At 43.7% G+C, this 14,278-nt stretch overlaps 1 protein-coding gene across 1 annotated transcript in view; it reads right to left on the bottom strand.

Annotated features, from left to right (window-relative positions):
• The window catches only part of gigyf1a (GRB10 interacting GYF protein 1a), a 28,642-nt gene extending 18,900 nt beyond the window's left edge, over positions 1-9,742 (bottom strand). Inside the window, exons 1-3 of the mRNA XM_061234942.1 lie at positions 9,542-9,742; positions 2,305-2,843; positions 446-509 (exon numbers count right to left, since the gene is read on the bottom strand). Of these exons, the coding sequence (XP_061090926.1) occupies positions 446-480 (35 nt within the window). The 5' untranslated portion in view covers positions 481-509; positions 2,305-2,843; positions 9,542-9,742. The remainder of the gene's footprint in view (positions 1-445; positions 510-2,304; positions 2,844-9,541) is intronic.
• Between the last annotated feature and the right edge of the window lie 4,536 nt (positions 9,743-14,278).

Below are 14,278 nucleotides of genomic sequence, written 5' to 3' on the forward strand. Positions count from 1 at the left end.
AAAGACTCTCTGGTGCAGGCAGTTTACTGCATGATAACTAGAAGCTCAGGTGAAAATGTATCAAGATATAGGGACCAACTGAAATACATATGAGAGAATAATGCCGTGGCCCAATCGTTTAAGGACATACACATCACACACTAAAGAAATGGCAAGGAGAGGAGGGGAGAGAGGCGATGAGTAGAGGGGGAATAAAAAGGCGATGAGTAGAGGGGGAAAGAAAAGGAAAGGTGGTGCTTCGGGCCTGAACAGATTTTTCGGGCACCGAGTCTAATACAGGTGGGTCAGATAAAGTTCAGATAAAGGAAGAAAAGGGGAAAGACGAGTGCAGACAGCTGGATTTGGAGCAGAGGGGACGCAGAGAGAAGGAAGGGATGAAAAGGAAGAGTGCGGGGAGACGAGGGGACGAGGAGAGGAGACGGTAAAAAAAAACGGGTGCCCTTACCATTCTGGGCCGAAGTTTAGAGTCTCAGCAGTCATATTCCTCACGACCACAAGGGGCAGAGTTTCTGGCAACAAAAACAGTGCAAGTCAATGACATGTAATAGCAGTCACAAACACATACACACACACAGTTGTAGTTGTAGTACGCTCCTCAATAAAGCCCCAAGACACATGTGTGGGATGTCAAACTGAGCTGTTTTATATAGAGTTTTAAGTGTAAGACAAGAACCGAGGGCAGTATGCTTGCATTTCAGAGACAGGCCATTTCTCAAAACCAAGTTTTCCATTTTCTCTCCCAGGGCAACCAATTACACGCCACGCAGCTGGGCTGCTGGCCACATCTGTTCAGATACAATCCTTTTTTTTAATTTTATAACCAGATCACTGGTTACAAAGAAGCAGGACAAGCCCCACTAGGGCCCCCAATGATAATGCAAAATTTTACCACAACTGTGCGACAGTTATTAATTTTACAAGGCTATTGGTATACAGAGAGGGGCTGGTCCTCACCAATACAGCTGCACCTTCTTACCCAGGCAAAAGTGTCAATTTAGGAAACCAGTCACATGCAATTTTGCATGCGCCATTTGATGAAGACACTAATTGCACTGGCTAAGCTTTGAGCACAAGCACACTGATGAGCACCCTCCCGCGCGGCGTACTTGAATATCAATCGATAAGCACACCTCCACGCCTTATTTTATTGAATAAATCAACAGAACTCCCTATTCCAGTCATGCTGCGGCAGTGTCGGTGCAGATTAAGAGGCGGAGGAAAATTCGGTAAGCCCCCCATTTCTGATACGGCCAGCCTGCAGGAAAACAGACGCTCCTTGAGCATACAGCAATTCTGCAACTCCATCAGTTATTCCACCAGAGGAAGAGCAGGGGCCCTGAGTAAGCAATGAATAAAGACGAGATTTCTAATCCGCTTTGACTTTTCCCTCGAGCGGTGATTTTATTTTATTTTATAATATTGTGGACCACTGCACTGTGAATGGCAAATGTGACGGACCAACGCAGTCGCACCCAATCGCGCACAAGAGATAGCCATGCAGCTCACGTTTAAACCTTGGCAATCCGTCGGTTAGAATGTGCGCATGTGCCTTCAGGTCCTCATTCACCAGTAGCTTTTTGTTTTTTTCCCCTTCTTCTTTATATATATATAATGGTAAACCACAATGGGAACTTGAGTTTTTACAAACTGACCGGGACCGTGGTACACATTAATCAGCCTTTTGTGCGGGGCGGCTGGCTGTGAATGGGGGTTTGGCGCAGCAGGCAGTGGCTGAGGCCCGAACGTGCCAGCACCGCCCACGGTAATCACAGTTTTACCGCGAGTGCAGAGAGAGACACGGAGCAGCGGCTGGGGAAGCAGCCTTCATATTAACCACCGCCGCCACCACGCGCAAAACATAAACACGCGGCACAGGGCGGCATAGCGGTCAGAGACCGGGCCTGGGAACCACCGGGTCGTGGGTTTAAACCCCAGGCAGGCCACTGTCGTCCCCCACCCACGAGCCTGAACCGCTTCGGGAAAATAAATAAATAAATAAATAAATTGAACGCTCACTGCATGTTAAAGCCCGTCCTTAGTTTTAGTGGGCTTGCCAAAATCTGCGGCAAAACCAGTTTGTTGCGATACTCCAAAACGAAGATAATCGGCGTACTCTGCTAGAAAGGCCTAAATGGCTATAGAATAGGCATTGCGCGCCCGCATCGGACACGCGAGAGTCATTACATTTCAATACTAGGCAGGACTGTAGCACCAGACAGGACCAATAAAAAATAGAAAATACAGAGGAGCAAAAATACATAAAATAGGTATTACTACTGGCGTCGTGTTGCGTTCGTCTCTCACCCTGTCCAGAGGAGTGGAGCAGGCTGGACCGGGCTGGACTGGGCTAGGAGTGGGTGAGTCCGGGTTAGGCTTGGGTGACAAGGCTGAGTGGTGCTCTATCTGCTGATCGCAGAACTCCCCCGACCGAACGAGAATAGCTGCCTGATTGGAGGGTGAGGGGTAACACAGGAAACAGCAGGGGGATACTGCTCACAGCCAAAAAAAACAAAAACCAACAAAACAAACAAACAAAAAAAAAAAACTGCAAAAAACAAACAAACAAAAGTAATATATCTGGAGAGAAAAAAAAAAAAACTAAAGTTCACCAACTGCAACAAAGATGTAATGACAATAACACATAAATAATATCAACAAATAAACGCATTAAACAAAAAAAAGGAAAGCTGAAGGAACAGGTGTCTCGAGCAGAGGCAAGTGTCTCCCTCCCTCTCTCCTGCTCTTCCTCTCTGACAGAATGCCGTTTCACCAGGCCCTAACAGGTACCCCTTCAGGTCACGGGTATCAACTTTTTCTTCTACCGGTTTCTTCCCTCCAAACTCCTGCAAAGAAGGGGAGAAGACATTTAGATTCATTTGACCGATTTACTGACTCGCGGCTGATATTTCACTAAAACTCACATCGGAACACACGTCATTTCAGCTTTGTCAATACACTGACTGTTGAGTGTTTTGATCGAAGATCATAGAAATTTAATTTTGTTGAAAGTTTACAAAAAATACTAAAAAATAAAATAAAAAAAAACTCAAAAAACCCCTCTTCCTCCAGAACTCCACTCTATGAATACCAAGAGCCAATCCAGTGAACATCTTTAAGCTGCCTGCCAAAAACAAAAAACCCCCCTTTAAGCCCCACAACTGAGCCCTGATACGGAGTACAACAAAATAAAAACTAAGCAAAAAAAGAAGAGACTAATTACTTTCTTTTTAACTTGCTTAACTAGCTAGATTTTCATGAGATTTAGCAAGCGGATGTGGCCTTATAAGAAACCTCTGGAACCGAAAAGACTCCCGTCTCCGATTATTAATCTGCGAGATATGGGCTAAGTTTGCACGACTCCATTACTTTGACTTGCCCTATCTCCATAAATGTAGAGACACAGCCCTTGTATCAATGTGTAAGTCTTAAGCAGCTCTATCTTTATTCCACTGACCTCAAAGTGAAAGGTAATGGTCACAGAGTGATTATAATTTCAAAATCTGATTTGCAAGAAAAGATATATTTTAAAATTGATTAAATTTTCACCAAAGATAGGTTATAATATCAACACCATCTCCAGAAAATTTGGTCTTGGATTTTTGAGTCATTGCCGCGATATCCTGACTTATGTGAAGCAGCATCACACGGTTTTGGTTTTCTACCCTCCCTTTATCTGGGAGTCATGATCCTGCCAATGAAGACCTATACATTGATTTAAGGACTATTTCCCTACATCGGGGTTCACCAACCCTGTTCCCGGAGATCTACCGTCCTGAAGGTTTTCACTTCAACCCTAATCTGGCACACCTGATTCTACTAATTAGCAGCTCAATGAGATCTGAAGCTGTTGAATGAGGCAAGCTTTCTTAGGGTTGGAGTGAAAAGACAGTAGATCTCCAGGAACAGGGTTGGCGACCACTACTCTACATCCTAGAGTAATAGAGACAGGGCAAGTCAAAGTTGTGGAGTGAGATATGAACTTTGTTAGCCCATATCTCACAGATTAACAATCCAATAGAAGTGCAATGTCAAGGTCAAATCAACATGCTAAATTTAATGAAAATCGGCGACAGTGCGGTCCAAACGTCGCCGTGCATGCTGGGGAAAAATGCACTGCATTCTGGGTAAATCGCCGAGTTCACCACCACCTTGTAGTTAGTGAAATGCAAACAAATAAGGTTTTCAAATCGGCCATTGTAACACTAAAGCCAATATTCCACAGGAAAATCTTCAGCTTGCTGCTCCATACAGAAAATGCATACCCTTCTCATTTTAATTCCAATTCAGAAAATAAATAAACCAGATGACTCAGTGATTCTGTAAGAAATATCAGTTCTTTTGTCTTTCAAAAGTAACAATAAGCAATGCCAGAAGGCATGATATATGTAATTTAAATCGGGCAGAAAATACAATATATGAATAGCAAAACGTTTTGCTTGATCTTTGTAGATACCACTGGGTTCCTACTACCTTTTTTTGCCCACTGGCCGGGCTAGCAGATTCTAAAAATCACCTGCCATTTTCAACATTTTATCAGCCACATTAACTTTTACAGTATGGCAACATGATTGGTTACCTGCCAAAGCGGCTGGTAGAGTAGGACTTCTTCACAATACATTTTTTTTTTTACCAGTATTTGGCTGGTGGCAGGTGTTAATTTCACACCAAATACCTATTCTGTGACGCCAAATCCCAATGATGGAATCGACAAGGATCGAACAAAATGTCTGTGTGACTTTCGTAGCCACTGCCACATCACACGACTTTGGCTTACAATGTGGTAAAAATGGGGGGAAAAAAGAGAGACTTTTTTTTAAAAGCCTCACATTCCAGAGGGTCATACCGCCTGGCCCCGAGGGGAGGAATCAAGCCCAAAGTGCTTGGCAGCTGCTGGAAGAAGCGTCTACGGGGTTTGCACGGCAACAGCAAGACTCTAAAACACGCATCCCTCAGAGAGGCCTAGTGATTGGCTCAAGTCCAACCCCATTCAAAAAATATTGCCTATCGTGGTTTTCACTAAAAAAATTTTCACTGACATTACGCCGCGCCGATCTTTTAGCTCCAGTCCCTTCCATTATTCGGCCCCCGTCTCCGAAAGATTACGCTGGAATAATAAGCAGTCTGGGTAAATGCCTAAATATTTTTTTTTTTTAAAGTGTGGTGTCTGCGTGCACTGCTGCCTGTTTCGCCCAACGAAAATCCACAAAGGACCAGCTTCTGCATGCGCCAAAGGGAGCGCACCGCAAGTGCCCCCTACATTTAGGCTTATAGATGAAATCAAAATGTTTGTAAACAAAGGTCTCAAAGGGTGGCCACGCAGCCGCGGAACAAAGTAAAGTCACTTAAAAATCTACCGAACCCCAGCGGTGCAGAAACAGTTAGCTAGTCAACTATGCTGAAATCGTGTTGTGTATGGGAACGTGTGTATGTGTAACGCCAAATGTAATCTGACACAGAGTGGATTGCGAGGGAGGATAACCCAGATCTTATAGCCCGTTTACAGGGCAGTCTCAGGTGCTTGGCACAGTCAATGACAGCTGACACAGAGACGCCCGACATACAAAGTGTTTCAAAGTGTCAGAAACATGGGGGGGAACAAAATAAAAATTGAAAAATTAAAAAACGGAACTTCTGATTGTATTGCTCATATCCTTCACAAACGTTGTTGGCAGCTAACGTTAGCTAATAAACACCAGACGCTCATAGACGGCCGTACAGAGAAACGCTGGGATGATAACTTTATAAACATGACCTTGCTAGCTTAACGTTAGGGGGGTGCTGACAGCTAACATTAACGTTACATTAGCTAGAACACATTGTATGAATCATCAATAAAACAATTTTGTTCAGTTTTCATAAATTATTTTTATACCAACATTGACTTTATATGTTCAGACCTTGGTTACATAAATCACTGCCTGCTATTCACATTCTTCAATGTTATCCACCCAAAGGTTCTTTGCTGTCTATAAAGCAGTCACTTTTACAAAGAGCCATTTAAAAAAAAAAACATGTATAAAAAAATTTTTTAAAAGCTGAACTAAAATAAAAAATACCAATAAAAACATGCGTGAAAAAACATGCATAAAGTGCAGAGATGCAGAAGTCGTCAGTGCCACAACAGCGCAGCAGTGATCAGCACACAAACCTACAACAGGTGCTTTAGACGATAAATGAAGATACAGCGTTAGATGCAACATACAGGGGTCTACAGTGCTCCTGAAGACTGATGTGTGCCAAGTGAAAAAAAAATGATTTTCTAATATTACTGCTATTTTGGATGCATTAGTGAAGATATATATAGAGCCCCGAGATAGGGAGGCCTATGTAAACGCTGTGTAAAGGTTCAGAGTTCAGGGTCAGTTGCACCAAGATGCACGCAGTGTAAACGTGTTTTCAGTCTGCGGGGGGAAGCTGGATGTGACTGTCCTGTCCTGCCCTGACTGTAGTGGGGAGCATGTTTCACCATTACTGGGGCCCAGAGAAGTAATGGGACCTAACCCTTCCATTTCGCCGTCAAATCAAGTCAGCTCAAGACACACAGATTTCATGAACATATATACACATGCGCACACACACACATGCGCGCAGGCGCACACACACACATGCGCGCAGGCGCACACACACAGACACACACACAAGCTCGGAAAGACCTATAAAGTGATAGAGGAACCGTTTCTCTACAACCTACGGTAATGGAGATGGGGGGAATCAAATCATGGAATTATCACTCAAAGTCAAGCAATCTTTGTTACCCCATATCTCGCAGATTGGTAATCGGAGAATTTCAGTTCCAGGGGTTTCTTATGAGGCCAAATCAGCGACGATGCGGCTCAAAAGTGTGTCGAGTTGACATTGAATTACCCGAAAAAGAAACAACATTTGCCTGTGCAACGAGCACAAGGACACACACTCGAGACCCAGTGGCTTTCACACAGGACAGCCGAATGGCCGCGTGCACAATGCTGAGGGAACTGGGTTCGATTCCTGACCTGGGTCAAGTACGTAATGATTTTGGATGCAAATAATTTTTCCATGCTCGATTGATCTTGCCTGTTTCAACTGAGCCAACCAAGAGGACCAGGAAGCACGGCCCAATACACCAACGGTTCCAGTACACCAGGCAAGCTCAGTAAACTGTAGAAAAGTATTTGAATCCAAAACAATTATGTATTTGACCAAGGTCGGTTTGGGGGTGCTGCCATTGTGACTTTGACCAAGTTACTTAACCCAAACGCTTCAAAAAAATAAAAGATATTGAAGAGTAATCTGGAACAGGCCACACATTACAGCAGCATTAGCATCGAAGGGAAGAGTGCAAGAGACCCACCTCAGGAAATATAGAAAGCTACCTTTCGACATATTCCAAATATTCAGAAATAATCCACAAATGCTTTTTCGTTTGAGACCACAAATAACTTTATATTTTGACTGCCTTTGCAAAAACATTGTAAACAGCATTTTATACAGTACTTAGAAGACTTTGACTTTAGACTTTCTTCTTTTAGCAAGCAAGACAAACAAAAATAATAATAAACCTACTAAAATTCAATCTATGCAAAGACAATGAGCCACTAAATTAAAGAAATACATTTCATTACTTCCATTAATGGACTGATGGAGGCAAACTGACCAGCCATGAACGCAGAATTATTTGTACACAGGGAAAATGTCTACCCTGTTGTTTACCTATAACCCTTCAGACATCTAATCTTACATTTTAAAAAGACCAAACATCTGTATAATATCTATACTCAAAGCAGCAAAAATATAAACTTTTAGTGGGACAGAAATTTCAGCAAGAAAACGTATTACTCAATTTATTTAAAACATATAATCCCATTAGTTACAGGCAAAATGGAGTGAAAAGAGGGCAACGTTTAATCCGTTAAAACATTTACCATGGAAAATAAGACATTTTTGACTGCACCGTGGGGATCGGAACGTTGTGACCCCTCTGGGATAGTATGCAAATACCGTACAAAACATTATCAGTCCGGCGTTGATAGTCTTGCAGAAAGGTCATTTTCTGCAAACACCGATTTGAAAAGATTGGGGTAAAGAGCCACGCGTCATAAAACCACAGATTCTGCGTTGTTTGCGTTTGAAAAGTTTGGTCGTTCGGAAAATGCACAGTGCCTTAGCGCGGTGTGCTTAATAAGCTAACTTAGGCTTTAGCACAAAATCTGCGGGTTCAGAGGATGCACGTCAGGGTCGGTACTCAGGAACAAGGCACGTGCCTAAGTAGCTAAACACTCACAACATCAATGAATCTTTGCTGAGCATTTGATGAGAACATATGGCTTATTGAATGTTACGGCAGCAACAGAAAAAAACGGAAAGAACACTTTATATCTATTGCACGGGAGTCAAATAGCTCAGATCGGAATATATCTGCAGCGTAGTGTATAAATCAACCCCTTCAACAATTGCAATATACTATGCAATTGCTAGTACAGGTAACGCTCAGTGTCTGCAAATGCCTGGTCCAGCAGTCATGGAAGAGAGAACACCAACAGCCCGTTTCCGTTTGTAGTATGGCTATCCGCCTCCATGCGCAGTTTTAGCCGCCGAGAGATCCAAATTCGTGCATTTAACATGGCTATCAGAATCCCGCCGATGCTTGAACGACTCCGTTATCATTTTACTACAACCGACTAGATCCAAGTCAGCCCGTGCAATTTTCGGCAAAACCGTAACCGTGCATCTGGATAATAACGAACGTTACAAAACACAGGAATGTCCTCGCAAGCAGTTAGCGTAAAAAAGCGTGTTAGCAAGTGCTAGCTACAAAACACATCACCATTCTAGCATGCAAATTCGGCCATATAGTCCATTTGGCCAGAAGGTCCACATTAAGCACCAAATTATTATTGTCTTTACGAAGACAGGACAGATAAAATCAAACAAGGGTCTTGTGCTTCCGACGTAGCTTGCAGAAAAAGGTATACACCATGTTAGCTAGTCTGATAACTTGTTAGCCGTAACAGCTATCGGAGGGTAGATACGTGTCAGGCACGCTTCATTCTCCAAACTCGACACCATTTCGCAAACCTATCAACGTTACTTACACGCAGATGGCTGCGTAGTTATGTTCTATCATAACGGGGAGGTAATAGTTCGCAACTGATTGTTAGCTAATGCATTTCCTATTTACTTTAAATATCAGTGTCAGATCGATCGGTACAGGCCTGGATCGCCAAACTGACATGGCGAAGGGGGCGGGGTGTCCAAGTGAGTACATATATCCGCCCCACCTCCCTCGCCGCCGGGCCGCCCTTCCAACTCTACCCCGCTGCTTTCCATGGCCTACTACGGCCACTATAAAACAAACAAAAAAATTGAAACCTCGCAGACTGAAAATACTATCACCGTTAACACTTTGACAGCGCACCATTTCGTCATACACATTCAGCTGATCACCCCTTAGATCCTAACGCATGCGTTTAATGTTATTTGTTAGGTAAGCTAGTTAGGAGCTAACATTTAGCACGAAGAAGCAGCGTCCTGCTGCGCTCAACGAAGTGAATTTGGCGCTTACCTTCTTTCTGAAGATAGCAAGCAATGTTTTTTTCAGTCGTGATTTTTTTGTATATACTCCTCTATTGTACGCATTTGTCTTCGTCCTTCCTTTTTGACGTCGTTCTCCGGTGAACCTTTGTGTTTAATATTTTATGTAAAATGTATGGTCTATTTTTTCTTTAATTAATTATTTCTCCTCTCCAACGGTCGCTGCGTGTTTATGTCCAGACTCGCTCGCTGCTCTTGTTGTTTGTGTTTTAGAAAAATGGCCGTCCTACTCGCACCACGTGACACAGCACAACCTGACTGGAGATTTCTTTTTCTTTTTTTATACATGGGAACAGCCCTTGTCGTCACATATTTTCACGTACCCTTGTTTCACTTGCCTTTCATGAGTTAAATTTGGAGCAATGCACCTAAGTTAAATATGTTTGCGTATCAACCGGACTTGTCTGTTAGATCGCTTGTGCAGCCACCTAAAATATTTGGGTTTGTGGTTATCTTAAAAGGAAACCCATCGACGACCGTCTAGGTGCTCACTGTCTGCAGATTTGACATTCATTCAACATCGAAGGGTAGCCTTTGAGGTTAAAGACCGCCAGAAATACTACCCTACTCGATGGTTCGAGAGCCATTCGGAAAATAAACACCCTTTCGACTATTTCCGGTTCAGATTGTTATCAAAGTTGTGTTGGGTCTCCTACGAACTGTGGGGAGCATGAGGCATCAACTCGAGTTTGGCTGTAGTCGAACCCTCTTGAGTCGTGCGGGTAAAGTTTACATTCAGCTGATTTATGTAGTTGTATAATGTGTATATGTCAGAGCTCTGGCTTGTGGAACACGTCCTTTTTTGTCTTTGGTTTCAACTAACTAACCTACAGGGTCCTGCCCAATTTCTCGCCATATGGCAGATAATAACATATTACGTACCGATAATAAGATAACATATGTTTGCGTCACTTGGGTTATGCACATAGGTGCGCAGACCTCTCTAGAAGTTGTTACAACAATGTTATGGTCCTGGCCGCAGGACAGTAGGTGGCAGTAGGGACCTTTAAATCCAAAAATGTCCTAGGATATTGGTGTTTAATTTTGTATCGAATGATGGCGACATCATTCTTAAGGTTACATACCGCTTACATTGTTCTTCTAGGAACAAGCTAGCGTGTCGTAACGTAAGTATTTAACGTGTGCAATGTGAATGTAAGCACGAGTCGTGCCAAGATTGCCATGCAGCACAGTTTGAATAAGGTAGAGGTCGCCATTATGGCTACGGTCACACGGAAACATCAGATCTGTGTCACTCTCCTTTCAGCTGACAATTAGATATACATGTAGGCCTTTTCCAGTAACCCGCAAGAGAGGAAATATCAAATCTGCCTCGCTTAACTCATTGGTTTCATGGATGTGGAAAGAGTTCCAAGTTTAATTTAGTGAAGCGTTAGTTTATTTTCTGTGTAGTGTTAGTATAAAAGAACACATTAGAGATTTCCAAATATTCATTTTCCTAAAGAGTGAATTTCACAGAGATATTTTTGTATTTAATTTTAAAAAGTAACATATTACTCTAAGCAATTTACTACTTTTTACATAAAAACTTGATCAAGCCTGTCTGAGATCAGAAGCAAAGTCTGCAGAAGTCTGCAGAAGAACTGTGGCAAGTTTTCCAACATTCTTGGAACAACCTCCCTGCTGATTGTCTTAGCGAACGCTGTTCTGCAATTCTATATCTCAGAGAAGTGATGCAGTTTTAACACCAAAGGGTGGTCACAAAAAATATTGATTTGATTCATTTTTTAACTATTCTGCCAAATTACTAAAATGTTCTGTAAAATGTATAGTATGTTTATTTAGGACCTTTCATTGAATTGTTTTTGAAAGAATCTTATCTGTACAGAATGTTATGCAGGTGCCTAAGACCTTTGCACAGTACTGTACATCTGTTTTGGTTCAAGCTGCCATAAGGGTTCATGTCCACAGGAGGGCAGATGAGAACAAACAACTGCCCTAAATGAGGCATTCTTGGTCTGGTGTTTCGCTGCTGATGAACTGCTTGGGACAGGGATCCGCAACCCTGGCCACTAGGTCATGGTGAGTGCTCACCAAGGGTTTTGGAGTGCATGAAAAGCTCTCACCACACCAGAACATGTTTTGATGGGCCCTGAATCACCCTAACATCCAATTGCCAACGATCAAACGTTACTTAAGTCCCTTATGAAAGTGTGATGGGAACATATAAAATATATAAAGAATCAAAAGAAAGTGTCATTTCGTAACCAGTTCAGTCGATTTCAGAAAAATCAAGCTGGCACAACAATAGCATCACTGGTGAATTCCAGTAACACCATTTTAAGGTAAATGGAATGGTTCTGAAGGAGAGCCGGCCACAGAGGAAGTTAAATGTTTTGTCAAAATAACTTGTCCCTTACATTTTTACATTTACATTTTTGTCATTTGGCAGACGCTTTTAATCCAAAGCGATTTACAAATGCATAGGTTCTACCACAAGTCAAAGCATCACATCCAGAACTAGGAAAATACACATGGAATGCTGTTCTAAACATATAGTCTATAAACATATAGAATATATGCAATTTTTTTTGGGGGGGGGGGGGTCAGACAAGGTTAAGGATATCAGAAAGGAGGGGCGGGGGAAATCAGGAGGGAGGACTAAGGTAGAGTTTGAAAAGGTGGGTTTTGAGTCTGCGTCGAAATAGGGGGAGGGGTTCTGCAGTCCTGACAGTGGTAGACAAGTCATTCCACCACTGAGGAACCAGAACGGAAAACAGGCGTGAACGTGCAGCTCGACCGCCAGGTGCACGTAGAGAGGGAACCATAAGGCGACCAGAGCTGGCAGACCGGAGTGGTCTAGCTGGGGAGTAGGGAGTGATCAAGGATTGTATGTAAGGTGGGGCAGTCCCCTTAGCAGCCTGAAATGCCAACACTAGGGCCTTGAAACAGATGCGTGCGGCAATAGGAAGCCAGTGGAGGCCAATGAGAAGCGGGGTGACATGAGCCGACCTGGGCTGACTGGTGATCAGGCGGGCTGCAGCATTCTGGACCAGCTGGAGGGGCTTGATGGCACACGCTGGGAGACCGGCTAGGAGGGAGTTGCAGTAATCCAGGCAGGAAATGACAAGCGCCTGGACTAGGAGCTGGGTGGCTTTCTCCGTCAGGAGATGACGGATACGGTGTATATTATACAGAAAGAACCTGCAGGTTCTGGCAGTGGAGGAGCCAGGGTGAGGCAGTTATCAAGAGTCACCCCAAGATTCTTTGCCGTACGGGAGGAGGAAACTACAAAGTCCTCAACAGTCAACAGTGAGAGGTCGATTGACGGAGAGGACTTAGCAGGGATGTAAAGAAGCTCAGTTTTGGCAAGGTTGAGCTTCAGGTGGTGGGAAGTCATCCATGCAGAGATATCAGCCAAGCAGGCAGAGATCTGTGTGGTGACTTGGGTATCGGGGGGGAAGGAAATAAAGAGTTGGGTGTCATCAGCATAAGAATGATAAGAAAAGCCATGGGAAGAGATAACAGAACCAAGAAACATGGTGTATAGTGAGAAGAGGAGAGGCCCAAGAACTGAGCCCTGCGGGACTCCAGTTTGTAGGGGGTGAGGGTCAGAGACTGAGCCCCTCCAAGTCACCTGGTAGGAGCGACCAGAGAGGTAGGAGGAAAACCAAGCGAGTGTAAACCCTGTGACACCCATCCCGGACAGCGATGAGAGCAGAATCTCATGGTTGACTGTATTGAAGGCGGCTGACAGGTTGAGGAAGATGAGGACAGAGGAGAGAGATTTGGCTTTAGCAGAGTGGAGTGCCTCAGTGATCGCGAGCAGGGCAGTCTCAGTGGAGTGGCCACTCTTGAAGCCAGACTGGTTGGGGTCATGGAGATTGTTCTGGAGAAGATAAGTGGACAGTTGGGAGCAGACCACCCGTTCCAGAGTTTTAGCCAGAAAGGGAAGAAGAGAGACAGGCCGGTAGTTGTTCAGGGCAGAGGGGTTTTTTGAGCAGGGAAGTGACTCTGGCCCTCTTCAGGGAAGAGGGCATGGTGCCGGAAGAGAGGGAGGTGTTGATTAGAGAGGAGAGAAAAGGGAGAATGTCATTGGATATAGATTGTAGGAGGGGAGAGGGGATGGGGTCAAGAGGACAGGTGGTTGGGCGGTGGGATGTAAGGAGTTTGAGTTGATTGAGTTGAACACGATAGTGGGCACGAACAAAGTTGGACCACACTCAGCTGTAGTGTAGCTATACAGTTAGGGGACTAGGGAACTTTTAGCTTCCCAGGTGGGGCATCACCTTTGTATCATTGAGCAGCATGCTTAACCTGACTTGCATACAGCTGCATAATTAAAGGTACAATAGGTAAGATTTTTGTGTTAAAATATTTTCAATCCCTTCCTCTCCTTAAAAAAGGCTCACTGACATGTTGACTGACCCTCTACCTGTGTTTATAGTCTTTAAATTCGGGTTTCAAAATATGGAGTTGACGGGCCAGCACTCATTGGTTTAAAATTGGTTGTAATTGCCACAGCCAATGGCGTTTCAACTTCAGCACGTTAAAATCGTCCGACTGCCAGACGACTGCTCTTACATCCTGAGCTAATGTCGCCCTGTTAGTTCAAAGAGAAGGGGTGGGATAAACAGTATTGTGGTTTGAGTGTATTTGTTGCTGCAATTCCTCTCTTGACCGTTAGAAGTCCGAAATTACCTATTGTACCTTTAACCTGACTTGCTTCAATTATACAGCTGCATAA

This window comes from Conger conger, chromosome 3, assembly GCF_963514075.1.
Source record: "Conger conger chromosome 3, fConCon1.1, whole genome shotgun sequence".
Classification (NCBI taxonomy): Eukaryota; Metazoa; Chordata; class Actinopteri; order Anguilliformes; family Congridae; genus Conger; species Conger conger.